The sequence below is a fragment of the Cheilinus undulatus genome, linkage group 10 (assembly GCF_018320785.1).
Source record: "Cheilinus undulatus linkage group 10, ASM1832078v1, whole genome shotgun sequence".
NCBI classification, from domain to species: Eukaryota; Metazoa; Chordata; class Actinopteri; order Labriformes; family Labridae; genus Cheilinus; species Cheilinus undulatus.
Genome location: NC_054874.1, coordinates 17,720,751 through 17,743,654, shown reverse-complemented (window position 1 = coordinate 17,743,654; position 22,904 = coordinate 17,720,751). Strand labels below are relative to the sequence as shown.

General features: G+C 37.9%; 1 protein-coding gene across 3 annotated transcripts; it reads left to right on the top strand.

The window, feature by feature from the left end:
* The first annotated feature begins 1,627 nt into the window (after window positions 1-1,627).
* rnf44 (ring finger protein 44) lies at window positions 1,628-19,410 on the top strand. 3 transcript variants are annotated; one of them, XM_041797535.1, is made up of 11 exons: window positions 1,628-1,975; window positions 6,032-6,224; window positions 8,675-8,897; window positions 8,982-9,149; window positions 9,588-9,761; window positions 9,889-10,050; window positions 10,437-10,552; window positions 11,868-11,955; window positions 16,960-17,081; window positions 17,167-17,266; window positions 17,356-19,410. In XM_041797535.1, exons 2-11 carry the CDS (start codon window positions 6,118-6,120, stop codon window positions 17,416-17,418), a joined length of 1,323 nt encoding a protein of 440 aa, XP_041653469.1. In that variant the 5' UTR covers window positions 1,628-1,975; window positions 6,032-6,117; the 3' UTR covers window positions 17,419-19,410. The 3 variants fall into 3 exon arrangements, with proteins under 3 accessions (XP_041653469.1, XP_041653468.1, XP_041653470.1); XM_041797534.1 differs by lacking the exon at window positions 1,628-1,975 and adding an exon at window positions 4,246-4,908; XM_041797536.1 differs by lacking the exon at window positions 1,628-1,975 and adding an exon at window positions 4,252-4,908 and having other exon boundaries at window positions 8,982-9,101.
* The last annotated feature ends 3,494 nt before the right edge of the window (window positions 19,411-22,904 follow it).

Sequence of the window (22,904 nt, the reverse complement as noted above, 5' to 3'; positions counted from 1 at the left end):
TATCATATGATACTTTCTGAATGCACTGTAGCAGGACTCACCAGCATGTATCACAATCTACTACATTTTATAGTAGATTGATTTTTCATGTGCGTTAGGTCTAACTTTAATTATTCTTCACTCGGTTTCTAGTGTGATGAAGACTGATGAAAACATTTTTTAAAAACCTGTATACATTGTTTATTCATTAGGTATGGGTTCTTTATGTATTCTTCTATTTAATATTTAGAATAAAATGGTGTACTTTTACTTTTTTAGTTATTTTTGAAATCACTACTTTTACTTAAGTATATTTTGCGTTAAGTACTGTACTTAATCACATTTTCAAAGGCATCAAGTACTGAGTAAAAATATAAACACTAATGCCACAACCATGAGGTCCAAGCTTTCTGCCAGCTACATGAAAACGACCAGCTGTTAGGCTTTCACAACACATGACGGTCAGTACAGGCACATAGCAAGAGAATATTCCATATTTCTTCCTTGAACAGCTTTTGCATCATACTTTAGGTTAGGTCAGCCCTTATAATAAATAATCTGGTTGGAGGTCCATATTTTCTTGTTTTTATTGCACATTAAGGCCAGGTCATATTTCAGTTTGAAAGCCCCTTAGGTATCAAAAGTAGCTACTCACAACTCAGTACTTTGAGTGCATTTTAAATGACTTACTTTTTACTTTTACTTGAGTACTTTTACTTCTACTCAAGTGCATTTTTAACCAGAGTAACTGTACTTTTCCTTGAATACAATAGTCTGGTACTTTATCCACCTCTGGAATAACAGAATAGGTCTTAGGAAAAACGGAAATTAACTGTTTTAAAACTTAGTTTTATGATAAAAGAGAAAAGTAGTTTATGGAAGAGGATTAGGGCCACTGATTTTTATTTATTTATTTATTTATTTGAGATGCACAAGGTTATTTTCTAATTCTGAGATTAAAGTCAAAATTCTGAGATTAAAGTCAAAATTCTGAGATTAAAGTCAAGCTTCAGAGATTAAAGTCAGAATTCTGTGAAAAAAGTCGAGATTCTGAGATTAGAGTCAGAATTTTGTGAAAAAAGTCGAGATTCTGAGATTAAAGTCAAGCTTCAGAGATTAAAGTCAGAATTCTAAAAAAAAACCTCAGAATTCTACGATTACAGTCTTCTGATTTTAAAGTCTGAATTTTTTTGTCTTAGAATTCTGACTTTAATCTCAGAATTCCAACTTTTTTCTATGAACTCTGACTTTAATCTCTGAGTGCTGACTTTTGTCTCTCAAAGTTCTCACTTTAATCTCAGAATTTCGACTTTAATCTCAGAATTTTGACTTTTTTCTCACGTGTAAAAAAAAATGCGTCTGAAATATTTTTTTTCAGTGGCCCTAATCCTCTTCCGTAGTAGTTCAGTCTCGCAGCAAGGTCATACTTTACTTTCATCACATAAAGCTAAAAAGCGAAACAAGTAAATAAAAGCAGTAGATCACCCAGTGTCGGTAACATGTCCTACGTTTAAAATGTTTTTTTTCTTTTTAACATTTACATTTAAGTCACTGTTCCACTTTTCTTCTCTCTCCTGAATTACCCAGTCTACCCTGAACTTTCGAGTGTAAATGTCGCATCTTTTCTGTCCATTACGGTAAAAATGGCTGCACGGCGTGTGCTCTCCACTCTGCAAATACGCAGAAATGGGGGTGTAACAGGGAACTGCAGAAACCCAAAACAACAGTGAAGCTGGATTACCTTTTCAAGAAACAAAAAATGGCGATTGTGGAAATAACCTCGGGGACTGCTAAACCATAAAGCCGCGCAATTGACGGCCAGTATGTGCTGATAAAACGAGAGTGTAATGTTTAGCACCTTTTTCACAGCAGTGGTGAAATCCACGGAATGTTCCACACTGGAACAGCTGACCATTGGATGCCGCACTTAGCCTAACGAGATGTGAACATTACAAGGAAAATATCAGTGATCAGATGTTTGCATATTAACAATCAGGTAACTGCACTCCTCCTCTTCTTTTTGCTTTATCTCGGTTGCATTTTGAAGATTTGTGGTGCGTGTTAACGGGAGATGGTTGACGGGTTATTAGGGTTGTCATCCTGCTCAACCTCCAGCCCCTCCTTGTTTTGCTGCTACCGAGAGCGATGTTGTAATGTTTACATTTATTCTATGTTGCAAACCACTGCTGCTCACCTTGTTCTGCTTTTCAGTAAGTGCGTAGATTTGAATGCATGCAGAAGACTAGATTTGCTCGGAAGCTTTGCAGCATTCAAAAACAGACACAGACATTATTTATTTACTCTCACTGAACAAATTGGGCCTTATATCTAGCTTATTAGGCCCATTGGAGCTTGATAGTCCTTCTGTGCAGAGCACACCAAAGCGTTTGGAGCTGCATTGGCAAAACTTTAAAGCTACAGCTGTGAGATTCCGTGTTAGAGCTGATGAAGGCTGCTCCTCACTTTGTCATGCAAGTGCAACATTACATAACCGGCTGGGTAGTCTACTGTACAGGAGGACACTGTGGCCTCCAGTGAGGGGAGAAACAGACTGTGGGCCAACGTAGAGCCTCGGAGCTGGGTCAAAGATGATTAAAAAAAAACAAACTTAAATAGAAGCAGATAGATTTATGTATAGTTTGCAGTCATGGAGACTTTTCAGTAGGGAAATAAGTAAAAAGTTATTTACTAAGCTTAAGTAACACCTTTAAAAACACTACATCACAACATAAGATCTTCTATTAAAATTCTTTTGAATCCTTCAAGTAGCAGGGACTTTCAAAGTAAAAGCATCAATCTTTGCTGAGTTCCTTTCAATCTCTCAGGCACACTGTATTTTCAAAATTTTGAGTCCTAATCATTTCAAAGGAATTTCCTGACATCTTTAGTAGACTGGATTTGAAAATAGAAATCACATTAATTTCCCAGTTATTCCTCTAGAATCTCTTAAGTAAGCTAAATTTTCAAAGAGCCTCAGTCTTGTCAGTTTTTAACAACTTCTAGGTATTTTGATTTTCAAAATAAAGGCACAGTCATTGACAGCAATTTCTTAAGGCTATCTATTGATTTTCAAAATAAAATAATGATTCACAGTTGTGTATTGAAAGCATCTCAAGTGATATTGACTTTCAAAGAGCCTCAATCATTTCAGAAAAGTTTTAAAATAAATGATTTTGTGCCTTTTTTTTTTTTTTTTTTTTAATTTACACTTACTGGATTATCAAAATAAAAGCCTTGATCATTCAAAGTCATTTCTTTGGAATCAGTTTAGTAGACTTGATTTTCTAAATTAAAGCCCTTGTTATTTCAGTGTTGTTTCCTTACAACCACTTAAGTAGACTGGAATTTCAAGATGAAGTCCTAAATCATTCACAATAATTTATTGAGAGCATCTTAAATAAAATTGATTATCAAAATAAGAGCCTCAATTATTTTAATGTAGTTTTTAAAGAATGGTTTGAGTGCTAGATTGAAAAATTGGACATTTACTGTGTTTTCAAAATTGAAGCCTTGATAATTCAGTCGTTTCCTTAGATTTTAGTAGACTGGATTTTCTAAATGAAAGCATAGTCATTTCAGTGTTATTGCTTTACCATATAAGTAGAGAGGGATTTCAAAATAAAAGCCTCAAGCATTTCACTGTTTTTCTTTAGTCTCTTAAATAGACTTGATGTTTTCTGTAGAAGTTCCTTGCAATCTCTTAAGTAACCTGGATTTTCAAATTAAAAGTCTTAGTCGTTTCAGGGGAAATCACTTTAATCTCACATAGACTGGGTTCAAAAAAGCCTCTGTCAATTTCATAGTAATTCTTTAAATCAACTAGTAGACTGGATTTTCAAAATAAATGCCTTGAACTATCCAAAGTAACTTTTTTTTTTTTTTACATCTCTCAAGTAATAATGCTTTTCAAAACAAAAGCATTAATCACTACTAGGCCATCTCTTTAGAATCTCCTAACCAGACTGGATAATCTCATTAAAGCCTTTTGCAGAGTTAAAAGAAATTCTTCTGGTCTGCATCAGTGTTGGTGTCTACTGTAATCATTTTACCCAATATATAACAGGTTAACAGTCTTTTAATCTATAAACTAAGGTAGGATTACAACTAGATTATTTTCGTATAATTTAATATAACAGTGGATATTATTTTAAAAATTCAAGTGTTCAGTTGTGTAACGAAGTTGAAGTATAAAGAGGCATTAAATTAATAAACTTTAGTTAAGTTTATGTACATCAGTTAATATTTGAAAAATAAAATGCTTACTGTTTGACTAATATTTTGACTTTATATCGGAAAGGGCAGAACAAATGACCTCTTTATTATGCAGCAAGTGTTTAAACAAAAGTTGGAAATATTAGATATAGGATTCTACGTCATACGGAGCTTTGTATTTGCAATCTTAAAACAACAACAACAACAGGATCTGCTTGTTTTCATACATTGTATCAAAGACTGGACGTCTATGTCTGTGTTTGCTGTACGCTGATTGGTGACTCTGACAAAGGGGCGGGGCTTCGGCATAACAATGCATTTCAAGGAACATACACGCGCCAAGGAATGTTTTCTTCTGCTGGGTTACTAACGTTTTCTTAACTCACGTCTAGCGGTATTTCCTGCTCAGCTAGACGCTGCCGTTAACCGACAGGCCGTTTTACGGTGCCTGGAATAAGGGGTACCCCTTGCAGCAGTTGGAAGCGTGTGCTAGCTGGCTAGCTTTAGCAGGAGAATAGCAGCTCCGTCCGACATTGTCAAAAACCTGTCGGAGGAAACGGCAGGCTCTCAGTAGTCTGGATATTCGAGCTTTCACCAGCTGGTGGTCGCCGGTTAGAAACGGTTACATATGAGGATAACTTGATGGGACGCGACATTTCGGAGGCTGAAACACCTGCCATCTCTCCCTCCCACCGAGCAAGCAAACTAGCTAAAAAAGTAAGATGTGATTTGTGTTTTGAGTAACTCGCCCAGCGTTCAAAGAAAGCTGGCCTCCGTCTGATTTAGAGAACATATTACATGAGTAGAAAATGTATGCAGTGATGAATGAGCAGATGTTCTAACCATGTATTAGCATGCTGGCTTGATAGCCTCCTACAAGCAGTTATCTGCAGCGAGTGAGCACTGCTATACTTGGACAAAGCGTTAGCCTAGCTTGGCTAAAGTAGGCTGCTCTCGCTAGACAAGGGACTTCGAATTGGCCCTGAAAATAAGAAACCACGCACACCCAACGCTAATATATTGTCTTTTTAAAGTGGTGTGTGCGGGGTTTTAAATTGTATTATTTTAGATAATGTTATAACGTTACAATGGCCTCTTAAATTGTCAGATAGCGGACGCTCCCGCTTGTCTAGCCCATCTTTTGTTGTTGCTTTGTCTTTTGAGCACATGGCTTTCCATGTTTTGTTCATGCAGGCTACAGCGACCCCTGTTTATTGTGTCCCCGCTGGTACCGCATTAATTACACCACTAAGTAAGCACTCAGAAATTCCCAGTTGATTTTAATGGTTTAGTTATTTAGCACATATTAGAATAAATCAGTGTAATACATTGAAATTTGAAATGAAGAGGACTGGGCGCGGCTGACACGATAAACGTGGGACTTTACGAAGTAGGAAAGTCTTTATTTTAATTTAAAACGTGTTAAAAATTGCATCAGGCCACATATAATGGCTTGCCCTCTGATCGGTGATAACATTGAGTCATGTTTTTCAAACATAAATCCTGAATTAAACATATATTTTTATCGTTAATGCAACAGAGATTTAAAGTCCTGCTGAGATCTTAGAGCAGCCAGATGTTACTTTTCAGCAGTGGGCACTGCATATTCCATCTCCAAACGTCATAAAGGAGTGATTTTTTTGGTGCAACGTGTTCATAATTCATTCTTTTTATATCTTCCTGTTAAAGAGTAGAAAAACTGTCAGAAGTATCCATACTTGATGCATTACTTTCAGTAATTAACCTACTCTATGCTCACTGGTCCACGCAGGATATAGTTAGCTTTGCAGATTATGAAGCAAGGTTGTGGGTAACTTTGTCAATTGATGTGTTTTTGCAGGGTTAAGACAATCAGAGGCCACATACAAGTGCCTCCACTGTACCGTTTCCTTTCCCAGAGTGTGACTCGTCTGCACGACGTCACCAATGCGACCATGGGAAATAGCAGTAAATAGGCTGCCACCAACAGCCCCCTTAAACCCGAGGAGGTTCCTTGGAGAGCCCTGCAACGCCCCAGTGCATCTCAGGAGAAGGTAAAAACTCTGCTATATCTTGTTTAAGAATTTTCTTCTTTTGAAGTTCAACTTGTTCTTTAGGGTGATCATGTTAAGCTCAGGGAGCTTTTAGCATCAGTCAGATAAAAGTAAAGTGTATGACTTGTAAGGTCTTACCTGCAGGGAAAAATGAAAAATGCAATCTTCTTTTTCCTGAATGAATGTCTAAAATAATAATACATATTTTGAAATTGATTGCAGACAGTACAACAACACATGTTAATTTTAAACTAGCCACTAAGTGTACTATTAGTATGTCTGACTTTCTGATAGTTTTTCCTCCCCTAAAAGAAATGTATTGCTGCACATATCAGGCCTCAGCCTCTATCCAGCAAAGCTAAACTCTGACTCAATGTACTAAAGACAATTTTTAACAGTAAAACATTATGAATACGGTAATGTATTCACTAAACAAGAACTGCCCAGACCTTACAGTGGTACAGCTGTAATTTAAAGCAATTAATGAAGATGGTTATTAATGCATTTTGTTTGGGTAGACAGTGCAATGCAGAAATGGGTATTGAGACTGGCAAGTTGGTTGTGTCAGCTCTATAAATTAATCTTGTATGATAACGTCTTTAAAAAATGTTAGCTTTAAATATTTAAACATCTTTAAATAGGCTGTAGATATTTAGTTGCTCATATAGTCTAATAAAATTATAAGCTCTTTTTAAAGCCTGTAATGCCTTTAATACATCTGATATATGTTGCATTTACAGGGGTAGAGTTTCAAACTATGTGCAGTAGGGGTGTGTATTGGCAAGAATCTGGCAGTACTATATGTATCCCGATACAGGGGTGCTGATATCGATATATTACGATACTGTAAGCAGGGCAATATATTGCGATATTTACATATATTTGTATGTATATGTGTGGGTTAATATATACATATATATATACATTTCAGACTGTCTGCTTTATACACATATACAGTGCTTAATAAATTTATTAGACCACCACCCACAGGAAGGTTTATGCCACAGCTGCCCTAAATAAACAGCATAAGTAATTACCAAAATCATTTTTTATGTTTCTGCAATGGTTAATACACCAATATGTAGAAGCTCTTTAACCAAAAGAATATTGTTAATGCTAAAATATAATTATTATTGTTATCCATGAATTTTCAAATTTACTGATTTACAAAAAAAACTGAAAAATAGTAAAGCACATTATTATTTCTTGATTAATATGTGAAATTATAATTATTTACTTGCATTCCTGAACAGAAAAATGAGTTTTAGTGGTTGAATGTTATGCTTGATTAATTTCTGACCTCTCAGAGAAGCCCAGTGAGCCGGCTCAAATTTGGGTATAAAAAGGAGAATTCAGTTTGAAATTCCTCATTCCTGTTCAAAATGGGAAAACGCGGAGAGCTCACTGAAAATGAGGGAGTCCGCGTTAAAGCACTTCATGATGCTGGATGGTCTCTGAGACAAACAGGGGAAGACATAAAGTGTTTTCACAGTGTGGTCAAGTATGCTTTGGAGTCAATTGCCGAGACTGGTACTTACAAAATGCGCCAAGTAAGAGGCAGGAAACGAAAGTTAACCGAAGCAGATGTCAGACACCTCAAGATTTGAAGTACTAGAGACAGAAGGAAGACCACTGCTGATCTTCAGGCAGAGATGAATGCTTCTAGATCAGAGTCTGAGAAAGTCTCCAGAAAGACCATAAGCTTGTATGTCTTTACATTTTGACAAGGTGCTAGTGGAGGGAGACTGTGGGACACAGGCTGATCCTCACGTCCAACTTTAAGGACTGTTGGACCGTGTCGTTAGGAGGACATGATGGGCCAGTGTTTTAATCGTATTATGGAAGCCGTCATTGCTAACACTCACTACACGGCGCAGGTCTTTACAAACAAAACAAAGTATTGACTGTATTTATGGTTGCATGAATAAAATCCAGCAGTAGCATCAGCAGGCTTCTTTCACGTTAACAGCGAAGCCATTGCTATGATGTCAGGTCCGTCATGTCGTCTGAGTGTTTCACTCTGGCGTGGCATATCTTACATAGGACTGGACTCCTGTCTGAGTTTGTACTGTCTTAAATGTTTTGGAAGCCAAAACAAGTTCATATATCCGCTACGAATGCAGCAGAAGCTGCACTGCTGTGTAGGCACGAGCAACCAGCTCGCTCAGACTGGAAGTCTCTAGTGATCTTGTGGTCTAAGCAGAGGAGCAGAGGGAACAGTCAACTGCCTGCTGCCAGCTGACGGTACCTGCCGCCAACTAGCGGTCAGGGATGTAATTACACCACAAACTACTGCACCAACAAAGTAAATCGTTGAGAAAATATCAATACTGCATTTTAAAATATTGATACAGTATTGTGCCATAAAATATTGCGATATATCAGTGTATTGATATTTCCTTACACTGCTAATGTGCAGCAAGTAATTCTTTCTCTCTATGATCTTACAGCCCACCAGTGAGACGCCAGTGGGGGAGAAGAGACAGACCTGTTCTGCATAGTTCCCTGGTCCAGGATGAGAATTTCCATCATCTGCTTTTCTCCCAACACCACCAACAGGTTCCTTTAGATGAGTCCAGACAATATAGCCACACCAGCACAGCACCACGCATGCTTCACCCTGCTGCTCATCTTCCCCAGCAGAGCCCCATCATGGTGGATCTACATGACCAGGTAACAACAGAAACAGTCTGATGGGTGCTGAAGTTTCAACAATCAAAACAGTGTGGTTTAATAATCTCTTCTTTCTCCTAAAAGATGCACCAGGGATCAGTTCCAATATCATACACTGTTACGACGGTGACAACCCATGGATTTCCCATCCACACCGGGCAGCCCCTTCCAGGGTGCAACACTCAGCAGCTCCCAGCATGCTCGGTAATGTTCAGCGGACAGCTCTCTCTGCTCTGCTGCCTTCCTCCTCCTGTGAGTTTGAAAAGGAAGAGCCCAAATGTCATAGTGGCATCCATGTAGCACACCATACCAGCCATGCAACGTGTCACTGTTCATGACTAACAGATAAGCTCCAGCTGTTCCTGTTTAGGGTTTGTGCTTTAGTCTTTATGTTAGCACAAACAGTCTAGCAACATAAAAATGACCATATTCTTCATTTAGTTTATTTTTGGAAGCAATCAGACTTCAGAATAATAATAAGTGTGGTGTTGTGGCAGTGCTGTGGTGTTATGTAATGCATTGCTTCTGTTCACTACACGCTTACAACATGCTTTCATTACAATAGCAAATATGAGAAGCAAATATGCTTTAGTTAGGTGAAGATTTATCTAAGTTTGATAGAGATGATTTTCATTTATGTATTCATATTTATAAAAATATTTCCTTTCCTCTCTTTTTTTCTCTCCCCAGCTCATACAGGCATGTACCATGCAGCATATGCCAGTGTCTTATCAAGCCTTTCCACCCCTGATCTCCAGCGAACATTTTGTATTGCACCCAACCCCATCTGTGCCCCCCCACCAGCCGCCGCACCTTACTCCTCTGAGCCAGTTTGTCCCTTTACAGCCTCAGCACCCACGCATGGTGAGTATGCCACACTGAACATGTTTCAATTAATTAAACACTATACAGTAAATATGCTATCTTTGGTTGAATTTGCATACACCTATTGGAGATAACAGAAACCTTTCTTGTACATCTGTCTTCTCAGCCTCTACAGAGGGTGGAAAATGAAGTTGACCTAAGAGGGGACCAGCACCCATTAGGGACCTTCTCTTACCCTCCATCTCATCACCCACCAGCGCTGCCTCCGTCTCTGCCCTTACAGTATCTTCCTCAAGAGCCTCTGCATCAGGAGCTTCCCTTTGGAGTGGTAAGACAGCCCCCAAGTCATTAATTTTACAGATAAAGTAGAAGTCTCATTATGACTTTGTTGTGCATGAACTGCACCATGCTTGTCCAGATTTATATGTATTCACAGTTAGAATTGGTGCAGTACAAAGGGAATGTAATTTAACTGAAGAATGGAATTTTGTTCCTTTTAAAATTATTATTTAAATTTTTTTGTGCATTTCCTGGTTGTACGTTTATTTCCATGCCTTTTTCCTGACCAAGAATGATCAACTTGTCCTTTTTCTTGGTCATGCATGTTTCTTTTATCCGTATATCAACATAAGGGTGATGTTTAATAAAAATGCTTCACTTTAATTATATACATTTGTTCTACAGTATACCACTAATTACTCCATTTTTCCACAGCCATATCCACACATGCTGCCCCGACGAGTGAGTGGACAAAGATACCGGTTGCAGCAGCCCCTCCCCCCTCCTCCTCCCCCTCCATCTTACTACCCAGGCTTCCTCCCTTACTTCTTGTAAGTATCTGCAAGGAAATTAACCCCTTTGTGATGTATAGCCGTCTTAATCCTGTGTCTTCTCACAGAGTTATTTACCTCACTTTAAATAGACTGTAGATAAAATCATTTCACTTTCAATTTATTAACCTTGCTGATGGAATGGCCAGATTTCATGTCTTTCATCAGGCAAATCCATCTTTTAAAGCTCCAGTCTGAAACAACTGTGCAGAGTAGCTATAGTATAGCAGCAGTTTATTTTATCAGCACTGGACCGCATTTCTTTATTACAGACAGAAAGACTGTAATGAAAGCTTTTCTTGGTGGAGAAGATGGTTTTGCTCTTCTGCTAACTGGCTCAGCATGAGTTTGTGGTAGTTGAAGGCAGGGTTTTGTACTAAAAGCTGGTATTGATGACTGCTGGTGGAGCTATTAGCTTTGCAGTTTTATTAGAAGTGTAAAAACTTTTTTTTAAATTAAAAGTATAGAATCCAACTGAAAGATATTCTCACTGGATAAGATTTTTTGCTTTTTTCCCTACTGGCTTTAGCATTAATTTTATTTTACGTACTAGCTCCAGTTGTACCTATTAGCAATAGTGGTTACCGTGGTGACTTAACTTCAGAGCTGCTCATGCCCATTACATGAAATTTCTTCTTCATTCTGATTGGCCCATAATGAAGGAGTCAGGCAGAACACTTGTCCAATCCCCTTCTAAGATAACTAGCAAAGGTTTTGCCCTCCCCAAACACTTTCAATGGACGGTTGCCAAGATAGATGTGAGACGCATCCCACTCAGTGGATTTGTGGAACAGTCTATCTGGTGTGTCAGGTTTTGATATTATCAGTATAATATTGGTATCAGAAGATTAGCTTAAAAAGCGGAATACCTGTAAAATTCTCTTTATTTTTACGCCAGATATATTGGCTGTTCATATCAGCAGTATAAATTATATATTATCCTTAAATATCAGCAATATGTTAAAAAGCACTATCAGGCATAGGTGGTCGCCTGGAGTTCCACTCACTCAAGGGAGCCCAACGTGATGAAGGCCCCTGGCACATAACAGACGGTCTACTCCCCCTCTCCTTTCTTAGCGCTGCTTGACTCAGCCTTTTTTTGCACTGAAAACACTTGGCATTTCTTACCACTGAAAATGGTGGGAATGGATCGTATCGGCTAAATAAGTTTTGAAATGTCGGCATATCAGATAGCAGCAAAAAATTCAATATTGTGCATCCTTATTTTATGTTTCTTCTTTTCAAATGTTTGAAATGATTCTTTACTGTTGTTACCACGCAAGACTTTACAAGATTCTTCTCCCTATCTGCCCAGGTCAATGCTTCCTGTTCCACCAACAGCAGTGGGACCTGCCATCAGTCTGGACCTGGATGTGGACGATGTGGAGATGGAGAACTATGAGGTGAGTGTTAAGTTTTGAAAAACAGTGAAAAAGCAGTGAAAAATCTTTTCTTTTTGTTTTTCTTTTTTTCCACAAGATGACTACAAAGTCCATGCCAAAGATTTGGAAAAGTCTCCATTAAGTTTATTTTATTATTTTCATTTATTATACAGTTCTAAACCTAGACAGAAGACGTGCACTTCATTGAAAATGCAACTGTGTGTTCATTGGTCCCCTTGGTAGCATCAGGTGACAGGCAGTCTCTGCATAATGTCTACAGGGATGTCTTAAGTACTTTAGTGTTGGATGATAAATTTGTCTGATCTACTTTGCAGAACCAGAAATGCAAGGGTGGAAATTGACCAGTTATATTTACTCAAGCTACTGTAAATGTGTAGATTTTTTTGAGTTGTACTTTTTTGAGAAGCGTTTAAAACCAGTGATTGTACTTTTACTCTAGTTTATTTTGGGGAAGGCATTGTATGTCCCTGCATTAAAAGAAAAAAAATTGCAATAAGAAGAGGCCCAAACCTTTAATGTTAATGCAGGAGTGTCAGATTCTGTCACAGAAGGGGCCGGATTCTGAATTTAGCTCCAACCCAAGGGCCTAACAGGGCCAATATTTAATTATTACCTGTCAACCAGTAATACATCATAGCTTAGCACTGATGATAAATGATTTTAAGTTCAGGTTAAACAGCTCAAAAATGAGAGAAAATGCCAAAATAATACAATTGAAAATGTCAAAAAGAAATTGAGATAAATAGTCTAAATAATAAATTGAGAAGGTCAAATATGAGATAAAGGCCCAAATATTTCATTCAAAAAGTTAAAATATGAGATAAAATGTCAAAATTGAAAGTAAATAATGAAAACACAAATGATTTTCTTTTCCCATATCCCTGACTTTTTGTCAAACTATTTTTATCTGTGACTTAATAATATTTTAAATAATCAAGGCTTAGTTTACATTTTCATACTGGAGTAAATCTGCAGACCTCATACTGCTGGGCCAGTTATAAGAATATGATCTTGTGGGCCTGGTGCAACTGTATCATGGGCCCCCGGGCCTGGAGTTTGACACCCATGGTCTAATGTAAACTGAAAGTCATTTAGAAGTGTATATTAAGAGAATGTTTCTACATCACTTCCAAATTAGCAATTGCACTGCAAGCTATTAAAATGTCTGTAGTTTTTTCACATGAAGAAAGAAACATATTTTACTTTTCAGCCCCCTCTGGTATCAAAAATAACTTCTCACTGCTTGGAGTGAACATTACATTAATTACTTTTTACTCTTACCTGAACAGATTTTTTGATGGGTAATTTTACTTCTACTTGTGTAAATTGTTACCTCCGCCAAGGAGGTTATGTGATCGGGTGGGTTTTGTCTGTTAGTTTGTTAGCAACATAACTCAAAAAGTCATGGACAGATTTTCGTGAAATTTTCAGGGAAATGTCAGAAATGGCATAAGGAAGAACTGATTAGATTTTGGGAGTGATCCGGATCACCGTCTGGATCCAGGAATTTTTTAATGGATTCTTTACTACTGGGAGATAGGGCTAACGGCGGAGGTCTGTGCTGTTACCACTTTACACCAGGAGATGGCGGACATGAGTAACTTCATTCCCAGCAGGATGTTTTTGGTGCTGGAGAGAAAGACAGTGAATTGTAGCAAGAATACTCACAATGCTGGGAGGAAAAGAGGAATATTCACCCTCTGCCATGACTTTCAGTCGTCTGGTGAGACCATGGGTGCTTCCGCCATGAAAGTTCACATGTAGCGAAGCCAATGCTTTGCCTCACCATGTCTCCACGCCACCAGGGAGGGAGTAATCGGCAAATTCGATTTTGGGAGTGATCTGGATCCAGGAATGTGTCTTAAAGATTCTTCACTATTGGGAGATAGGGCTAATGGCGGAGGTCTGCGCTCTCTGAGTGCTTTTCTAGTTGTCAAAGTAACTTAACTTATAATAGAGCACAGTATTCTTGTACTCTTTCCATCTCTGCTGAACCTATCAGAGGTGCATTCCCTTTTTGGTGACATTCATGTCTAATGCAACGTCTGTCATTTCTCTTTCTCCTAGAGAAGTATCCTTCATCTGTTCAACAGTAGACTGTACAAGAGATACCATGGCTTTAAGTTTTGATAGAGATCCACAAGGTTATCAGCGTGATGTTGTTATGAGCAGATATGAAACTTTCTGGCCATATTTCCAACCAATTCATCGGTCATATGTACAAATAAGTTGTGCAGTATAAGATGACGCAATGGACCTACCTCAGTTGGAATTTTGTATTCATTATCAATAATTAAACTTTAGAGTGTGTTGTAAGGGCTACAGTTTAAGGTCTGAACTACAGCTAGTTTAGTTTTCTTGAAATGAGAAGAATTTGACTTTTGCATGATTTCAAGAACAAGCTGTTGTTGAAGTTGAAGAAAAAATATATTTTCAAAGTATAAGCTCCTTTATTAAAAGAGGTCACATTCTGATTTAGTGCTTACTGCAGCCATGTAACGGCTATTTGCAACTCCCTAAAAAGTAAAAAAAAAAGAAATGTAATTCTAACTGTTAAGATATATTTACCATTTAATGTACATGTGATCCAAATAGTTTCTTTGTTTTTACATTACAGATTGTCTATATTTGGAAAAAGAATACATCTCCCATTGATTGTAGAATTAAGGGCCTGGTCCACAGCTGGCATTCCTAAATTTTAATGAGATTTCTTCGCAGTTTAGGGAAATGAATCTGGCCAAAATTAGATCACATTGCAGATCATTAAAAATCTGATCTTGTCATGTCTGTCACTAAGAGTAAAGGAAAACAACTTTTCTCAATTTGTTTTTTGAATGGATTTTGGTTCAGTCCTTTCTGATGTTTCAGGCATTGAGGGAATCTAACAGCTGATTAGCTTTTTACAGTGTCAAGTAAATAAGTGGCTCAAATTTGAATGTTGGATTATACATGGATTGTTGGCTCTACTATTATGCAGGCAGAGTTGTTCTATAAAAGAAAAAAGTCCAGACAACCCCATTAAAATGCCACATTTCTGTAATGTAAAAAAGTCTTGGTCGGGATATTAAATTTCAGAACTTTTTCCATCTTTTATGTAGCCCTTAACATACAATTCAACTGAAAACCAACCAGAATCTTTTAGGAGGAGTTAATAAGAAAATAAGATAGGACCTGGTTGCATAAATAAAGACACTCATTGCACAACTGTTAAATGCACTTTTTTCTCTTATTGCAGCAGTCAGTCTTTTTAGGTAGGAGTCTAACGGCGTAACCTATCTCGGCCTTGCAAAATTTGTCAGATTGCATGAGAAACTAGAAAAGCACTCAGAGAGTGCAGACCTACGCCATTAGCCCTATCCCAATTGTACAGAATCCTTAAAAAAATTTCTGGATCCAGACGTTGATCCGGATCACTCCCAAAATCTAATCAGTTCTTCCTTATGCCATTTCTGACATTTACTGAAAATTTCATCAAAATCCGTCCACAACTTTTTGAGTAATGTTGCTAACAAACAAACAAACCCACAAAACCTCCTTGGTGGAGGTAATGACTGAGAACAAGGTCTGTAGGTCAACCCACTGATTTTTTAGCAGGATTCAGTTCTGGGCTCTGGCTGGGGCCATCCCAAAACATTTGCCTTCCTCTGGTGAGGTCATTCTTTTGTAGATACTGATGAATGCTTTCAGACATTATCACGCTATGAGGTGGAATTCATCTTTATATTCAGCTTTCTAGAAGATACCCGAAGGTTTTTGTGCGGAAACTGACTTTCATTGGGAGCTGTTCACGATTCCTTCTACGGGAACTAAAAGCCCAGTCCAGCTTAACAAAAAAATCCCCAAAGCAAGATGCTTTCCAACCGTGCTTCACTGTGGGTTTGGTGTTCTTTTTGTTAATGTGAAGTGTTGTGTCAAACATACCTTTCAGAATGATGGTCAAGAAGTTTATCACGAGTTTCATCAGACAAGGGCACGGTGAGGTACATATGCTGCTGTGAAACCTGACATACATGTTTGCTAAATTTAACCAACTTGTATGCGTTTTTAGAAAAAAAGACTTCCACCTTGCCACCACATGGCCAAAATATGAGAATACAAGGGGAAAAAGAGCAGAGGGGGTAGAATGGTGGTGGCAGCATCATACCTATAGATGATAGAGGATGCAATCCCAGACCTTAACCCAACACAAAAAAACAGTGGGGTAACTCTTGAGGTCTGACAGATTTTGAGCGCTGTTGCAAGAAGTGGCAAATTTTGCAAAGCCAGCATGGACTATGCTGAAACCCAAAAAGACGTTGCAATGAGAGGTGCTTTAACAAACTTTGCAGTAGGGGTGTCTATATTCATGTTACCAGGTTTATCTCACCTTAATGTTTAATATATTCTATCCAAATGATCCTGGTCAGATTATAGATTGCATGAAAGGTGGAAAAAAGTTCTGAAATTATATGTCTTGGCATAATTTTTGACATGACAAAAATCTGGCATTTAACAGGGGTGTGTAGACTTTTAGAGCCACTGTATCTGTTTGCAGAGACAAGAAAAATCTTCACTAAGTTCTCTGTCTATTATTGTCAACATGGAACTTTTTACCAGTATGCACCAAAGTCTGCAGATGATTGGCCAGTAAAGCTCAGACTATGAAGGCAGAACAGAAACCAGAACGCTTAACATGCTGAAAATCTTGAGTGCTTTCTACAGATTTTATTTTTCTTTAAGAATCTGTAAATTGGGATCAGAATATTTTGAATACCTTAAAGTTATAACAGTACTACATTACTGGGTATATTTCCATCGAAACCCTTCAGATTTCGTGTAAGAATTTGCAGAAATTCAGATATACAAACACATTTCTCTCCTGCTGTCATCTCATTATGTCCTTGGTTATAAAATAGATTCATTTATGTCTGTATGGATCACATCACAGTTTAAATGTGCTTGCTATGTAAATAAATATAATAGACCTGTAATCCCCTGTGTTGCTTTCTCTTTTTCTCTGTGTAGGCATTACTGAATCTGGCAGAGAGGCTGGGTGAGGCTAAACCACGCGGACTCACTAAAGCAGACATAGAACAACTTCCGTCCTACAGGTTCAACTCAGAGAATCATCTATCTGAACAAACGCTGTAAGTTGTTTTTCACCCCTTCAGTATAACCAGTCATACTCTGTTTAAATTATCCTCACCCTGTTTTCTTTTTTGCTCCCCTCAGGTGTGTTGTGTGCTTTAGTGACTTTGAGTGTAGGCAGCTACTTCGGGTATTACCTTGTAACCATGAATTCCATGCGAAGTGTGTGGATAAATGGTTAAAGGTGAGTTGTTTTTATACATAATTTATTGTTTCTAATGTGTATCTTGATACATGAAGATTAATTCCTGTTTTCATTTGCTTGACCTTCAGACCAATCGCACTTGTCCAATCTGCCGAGCCGATGCCTCGGACGTTCACCGGGAGGTGGAGTGAGAACTGTCTCTGAGTGCTGAACTTGAACGCTGCACACTCCAGAGTCTGTCCAGAAACTGGGGGCATCTGCCACCTAACCCGCGTCCTCCAGTAAATATAGCTTACCACCCCACTCCTCCTGCCCCTTCCTAAATAATAAGCAAATCCAGGATCGTCTCTGGAGGCTGTTGTACCTCTGCTGTGCTTCACTGTCCGAGTCTCATGAAACCCACTGCCTATTGCAGCTTAAAGCCAGAGGTCTGGGATTGCCAGCCACTTCTTTCTCTGCCCCCTCGTTGCAGATTCCAAAGATTTACCCTACGATGCATCTTTTGCTGCTTTTGTTTACAGGGTTTCGTTTTTATTTGGTGGATTTGGTTGTGGTGTTCATGACTAGCAGGAGTCCTGCATTGGAGGAGGCGAGTCGGGAGTCTGGAGGATGATGGGCTGGACACCTTGTGCAATTAGCAGAAAAATACTAGGATTACTTCACCATGAGTATCTGTGTTTGGAGGCGACGCCTGACCATCATAGATGCATGTTTGTGTAGGTGTTGGGCAAAGTGACTTGTTAATAATGTATGTTCTGCAATAATGTATTGATCATTTCAACAGTTTTACCCCTTATTTGTTTTAGATTTGCCAATGCTATTGTGAAAGCGTGACTTGCTGTGGTTAAATGCAGATTCTGTAAGCCTGAGGTTATGGACTGCAAGTGATGGGACATGCAACTGTGGGGTAACTCCAGCCCCAAATTATCCTCTTTGGAAAACAGATCTGTTCAGAAGCAGTCATGGATTATTGGACTGCGTATTTTGAGGTCATTTGGCATAACTGCACAAGTGCTACACCCACCCTCCATGTCAGCATTGTTCCTCTGGCAAGTGTGTACGTGCGTGTGCATATTGTGTGTGTGTATGTTTGTCCTGTTCACAGAGCCAATGCATTGTGTAACCACTGGATACAGGGCAGCATGCTAGGATTTGCATGAACTGTTGATTCAGACTAGCAATATTTTAATCAAGCATTGCCACCAAATTTATCAAATTTACAGAAAAAAGAAGAGTCAAAGAAACATATTAAAAGAACTGCTTGCTTATTCAGAAAGCGCCATGAGGAAAGATTTGCATGTGGTTCCACCCCGACTGTGTTTGAGGACGGGAGTCCTTGTCCGAAGGCTGTGCTGACGCCATAGAGCTCTGGAGGCCTGTGCAGAAAGCAATATGTGCATTAAGTGGCGAGTTTCAAATGAACTTTCTTCCCCTTTAGGAAGATGGGGCTTTTTATTTCTTTGTTTGTGAGCCAAATCCAATATACAGCTATAGCCTATACTGTTCAAGATTTCAGATCTGCCTTCTTATGACCTTGACAAGCACAAACCTATTACTAATCCTGAAAACACTTTGTCATTTCCACTTGTTATAAAGTATGCCGTTTTTGTTTTTAAAAAAAGGGGGTTTATTTATTGGTTTTAACTTCTAGAGAAAATTCATTGAAGGAAACAGTTGGAGCACTAACTATGTTTGTGTATGGTATGTGTTATATCCTGGTAACTTGGCTGGGTCATTGTCTTAGGCCATGGTAATGGTGTTGTAAAAGAGCAACTGTATGTATAGCTTCAGTGTGAATGCTTTTAGATAAACGTTTGAAGACAGAAGAATGTTGAAAACCTTTGTAGAAGTCACTGGTGACACTCCACTTTAAGCCAGCTGTCAGTGTCCCACAGTGATCAGGATGGGGTTCAAATGACAGCGGAAGTTCAGTAGTGTAGAAACACTGTTAGACTTCTAGTTCCCTGCTTGTGTTCACAAAAGGAAAAAAAACAGGAAACATTTGGGCTGGTAGGGAAGAGGGCAACAAATGAACTTTTGCTTTGGAGTCACTCTTGTCTCTTAACTGCCCCAGTAAGCACTAACAGGCAGTTGTTACCTTTGCTTTTATGTGTAAAGGGATCTTGCCTTTTTCTTTACTTTTGTTTCTTAAGTGAATGTGAGTCTTTGATGTGTGTGCCACCTTCAAGAGAAAAAAAGAAGCCATTTAATGAGTTAAACCCACAGCTTTGAGAATTAACCTATGTGTACATATCTATTTGCTGGCATATATTGTAAGTTAAAAAAAAATCACTCAGGGCCTCTCGGTATATGAAAATAAGGAGAACAGTTCATTTCAAATGGAAAGGTTGCCATGGGAAGGGTATATCTGAATTTAGTTTGGTCATTTTCCTCAGACTATAAATAATTTAATGTAATCAATTATAATATTCTGTTATGTCAGAAATAGTAGATATTACATCATTTAAAGACAGGCATGCAAGAAAAAAAGATCAGTAAATATGTTATTAGTATTCACTGAAAAGAGGCAATGTACACTGCAACTCATAACAAGTGTATTATTCAAACTGTTTTACTTTTGTTCTCTTACTCAAACCATATGTTTAACATAGCGGTTGTGATCCCATTTTTTAACGTGCCATGGTGCACACTCTATCCTACCTAATTCACTCCCAAATCTACTTCAGAGGTTTTTGCATGACTTAAAAAAAAGTAAAACAAGTGTGTTATAGTGGAGGATATCTCAAAATCTGGTTGGGACCTATTTAACGGTGCACAATATGCATGCTTGTCAACCAGATCCCAACTGATTTTTAGCTCTAGTTGGCTTGGGGTTCTGGGGGTTTGGATCTTAACGCTCAGCTGATAACTGCCATGCATTGTACTGCACACATTTGTAATAGAACTGAATGACTACAAGATTTTATTGCGCTAACTTCATTTTATAGGAAAAAAACTGGTCTTGAATCCAGATCTTCTTACATACATTGTGTTACTGTTATTGCCCTAACGACTGAAAATTACATGCTCTGAGACTACTGTAGTTAATCAAAAGCCATAGTGAAAAGGTGCTAGATGTTCTGCTTTTAGGTATGAAAACTCACTTGCGTGAATGCAATAGTTTGTCATGGATCCCATGTATTCTTAAGCATGTTATACTAATACCCCTAAACAATGTCAGTGAAAATCAATATAGTTTAAGGGATTAAAAAATAAAGTGTTGTCATACTTATTTCAGTGTAGTACTGTACCTGCCTATCAGACTCTTGCTCTCAGTGTATCAGTATCTTAAAATGTATTGTTCACATATAGATACCTTAATTCATGTTAATGTTAACACTGTTATTTTTGGAGTAACTATTAACTGACAATATCCAGCTACCCTATGAAATAAAAAGAGAAGCTCCCATTAAGGCCTAGCTAATGAGGTAATTTTGAATGACAACTGAGAATAGAGTCTTGTAGTCTTTCTGTTACGAGTTATTGAATAATCTCACAGCTTGTGTGGTGCAAAAATGTGTTCCAATAAGCAGCTAAAATTTATTTAGGATTTGTGATTGATTGCTCTGTAGACGCCATTTATTGTTTACCAATGACTTTTTGCTGTGGTGGGATAGTGGTTTACTGTTCTTACTCTCCCTGGCCTCTAGAGGTCTTTGCCTGAACACCAGACTACCCACCCGCCAACAGAGCCAGGGGCATGTGTTCTGTGTTAGGCAGATATTTTGCTTTGGTACTTGCACATTTACAGTTACCTCATTTTTTCCATGTTTGTATTGGAGGGCGGGGGGAGAAAACAACTAATATATATTATATATAGGAAACGGTTCTTATTAATGTTATAATTTTTCATTCCATTGGAATCATATTGTTTGTAGCATTTAACATAACTAGTTAGTGTATGATATATACATCTGTATACTGTTTGAAATTTTTAAGATTTGTACTTTTTTTAAATGAAAGTTGCTAGTTATGCTTTACCAAGTAGTGCAATCATATTTTTTTTTAATTGTTGTGGCTGATTTGAAAGGGTTGTTCACTAATAAATGTATGATGTATACCAATATCACTATTGTGTCATTTTAAGCATTTGAAAGACTAAAACAAGGTATTTTATGATTAATATACCGTTACTATACCATAAACCAGTACTCAAAATGACATCTTAAAACAGGGGTCATCAACTCCATTTGCACAAGGGCCAGCTTTATCTAAAAAATCACTTAAGGGGCCTGACAATAAAATACACTACAATAAAATTGATATTTTGGTCTAACATGTAAAAAATTATTTCCTTTAAAAATTAATGGAACTTATAGCCTTTTGAGATCAGACCCTATCAGCTTTACTGCAGTCAGCCACAGGAGGATGAATGAAATATTTCAGCTACATATTTCTGGAGCTCTCCTAATACGCTGTCATGATTGGTCAAAAAACACATGCAGGAAACAGATCTTCTGTGGAGATTCTAAGAAAGGGAAATTGTGCCCTCAAAGAGACTTATGAAGAAATTTGAAGCAAAAATTTTTTTAATCAGGGTAAGATCGTTACGTATGCATTTGCCAACTTAAACTGTACTTGTGTGTTTTTTGTTTGCTAAGTCACTAGGTTTTAGGTTTCATTTAAACTGAAAAAAATTCAAACAACGGCATGCTGGGGTACAGGTAGCCCAGTGGTTAGGTCGTGCCACATGTGTTGTGGCGCCTGCGGCTCCTTTCCCATGTGACTCTCACACACTCTCATTCCTGTTATCAACTCTATCCACCATCCTCTATCAATGAAGGCATAAAAGGCCCAAAAATATATCTTAAAAAAAAACACAATGTTGTTATTTTATTCCCTTCACAAATTTCCTCGATTGAATAATCAGCTAGCCTGTAGTGGAAACTGGAGTATTAAAAATTTGATAATGCCCAATCCAACCCTAACCCCCCTTGCAATGTGCCTATAAGGACTATTCTGACCACAATCATGTTATAACCAGGCTGTAAACTTGTTTATTTCTGCTCTAAAATCTGGCATTTTAACATGGGGTTGCCTCTACAGCTAGCCTGAAGTGGAAACTGGAGAAACTGCAGTTTTTCCACAATAGTTTTCAACAACAGGAGTTGCTGCAACTTTGAGGGCCTCATTACTGTCCAAGAAGAAATGGTTCACTCACTGAGTAAAAACAAGATCATGTGATGTAACAGCACCAAGTGTCATACATGTTCAGTAAACCCATATTTTTAAAACTTTTTTAATTTATAGTTGGAAAATTACATCTTTACATGAGCCCATTTAGATGTTACAGGCAAAACAGGCATCTATGAGTAACCACAGGCACACTATGGGCAGACTCGTACTATACTAGATAAAGCCACATGTAAAAGCTGTGGCCTCTGTTAAATATTGTCATTTTAAACGTCATTAGGCAGTCTGCTTTACATAGTAACCAACCTGCATTTGGTCATTGTATGACACAGATGAGCCAAAAAAAGTATGATGGGTAAAAAGTATTTAAATATCTAACTTATGTACAGGTCATGGCTCATATAAAACAGGGTTCCAATAATTCCTTGCATGTCTGAATCAACCAGCCAACTCCTTTAAAGGGAACCCGCCTATCAAGACTTTATTTATTTGATCAAAATTAGTGTTTTCTATGTGTGATATGCAAATAAACACTCAATTTGTA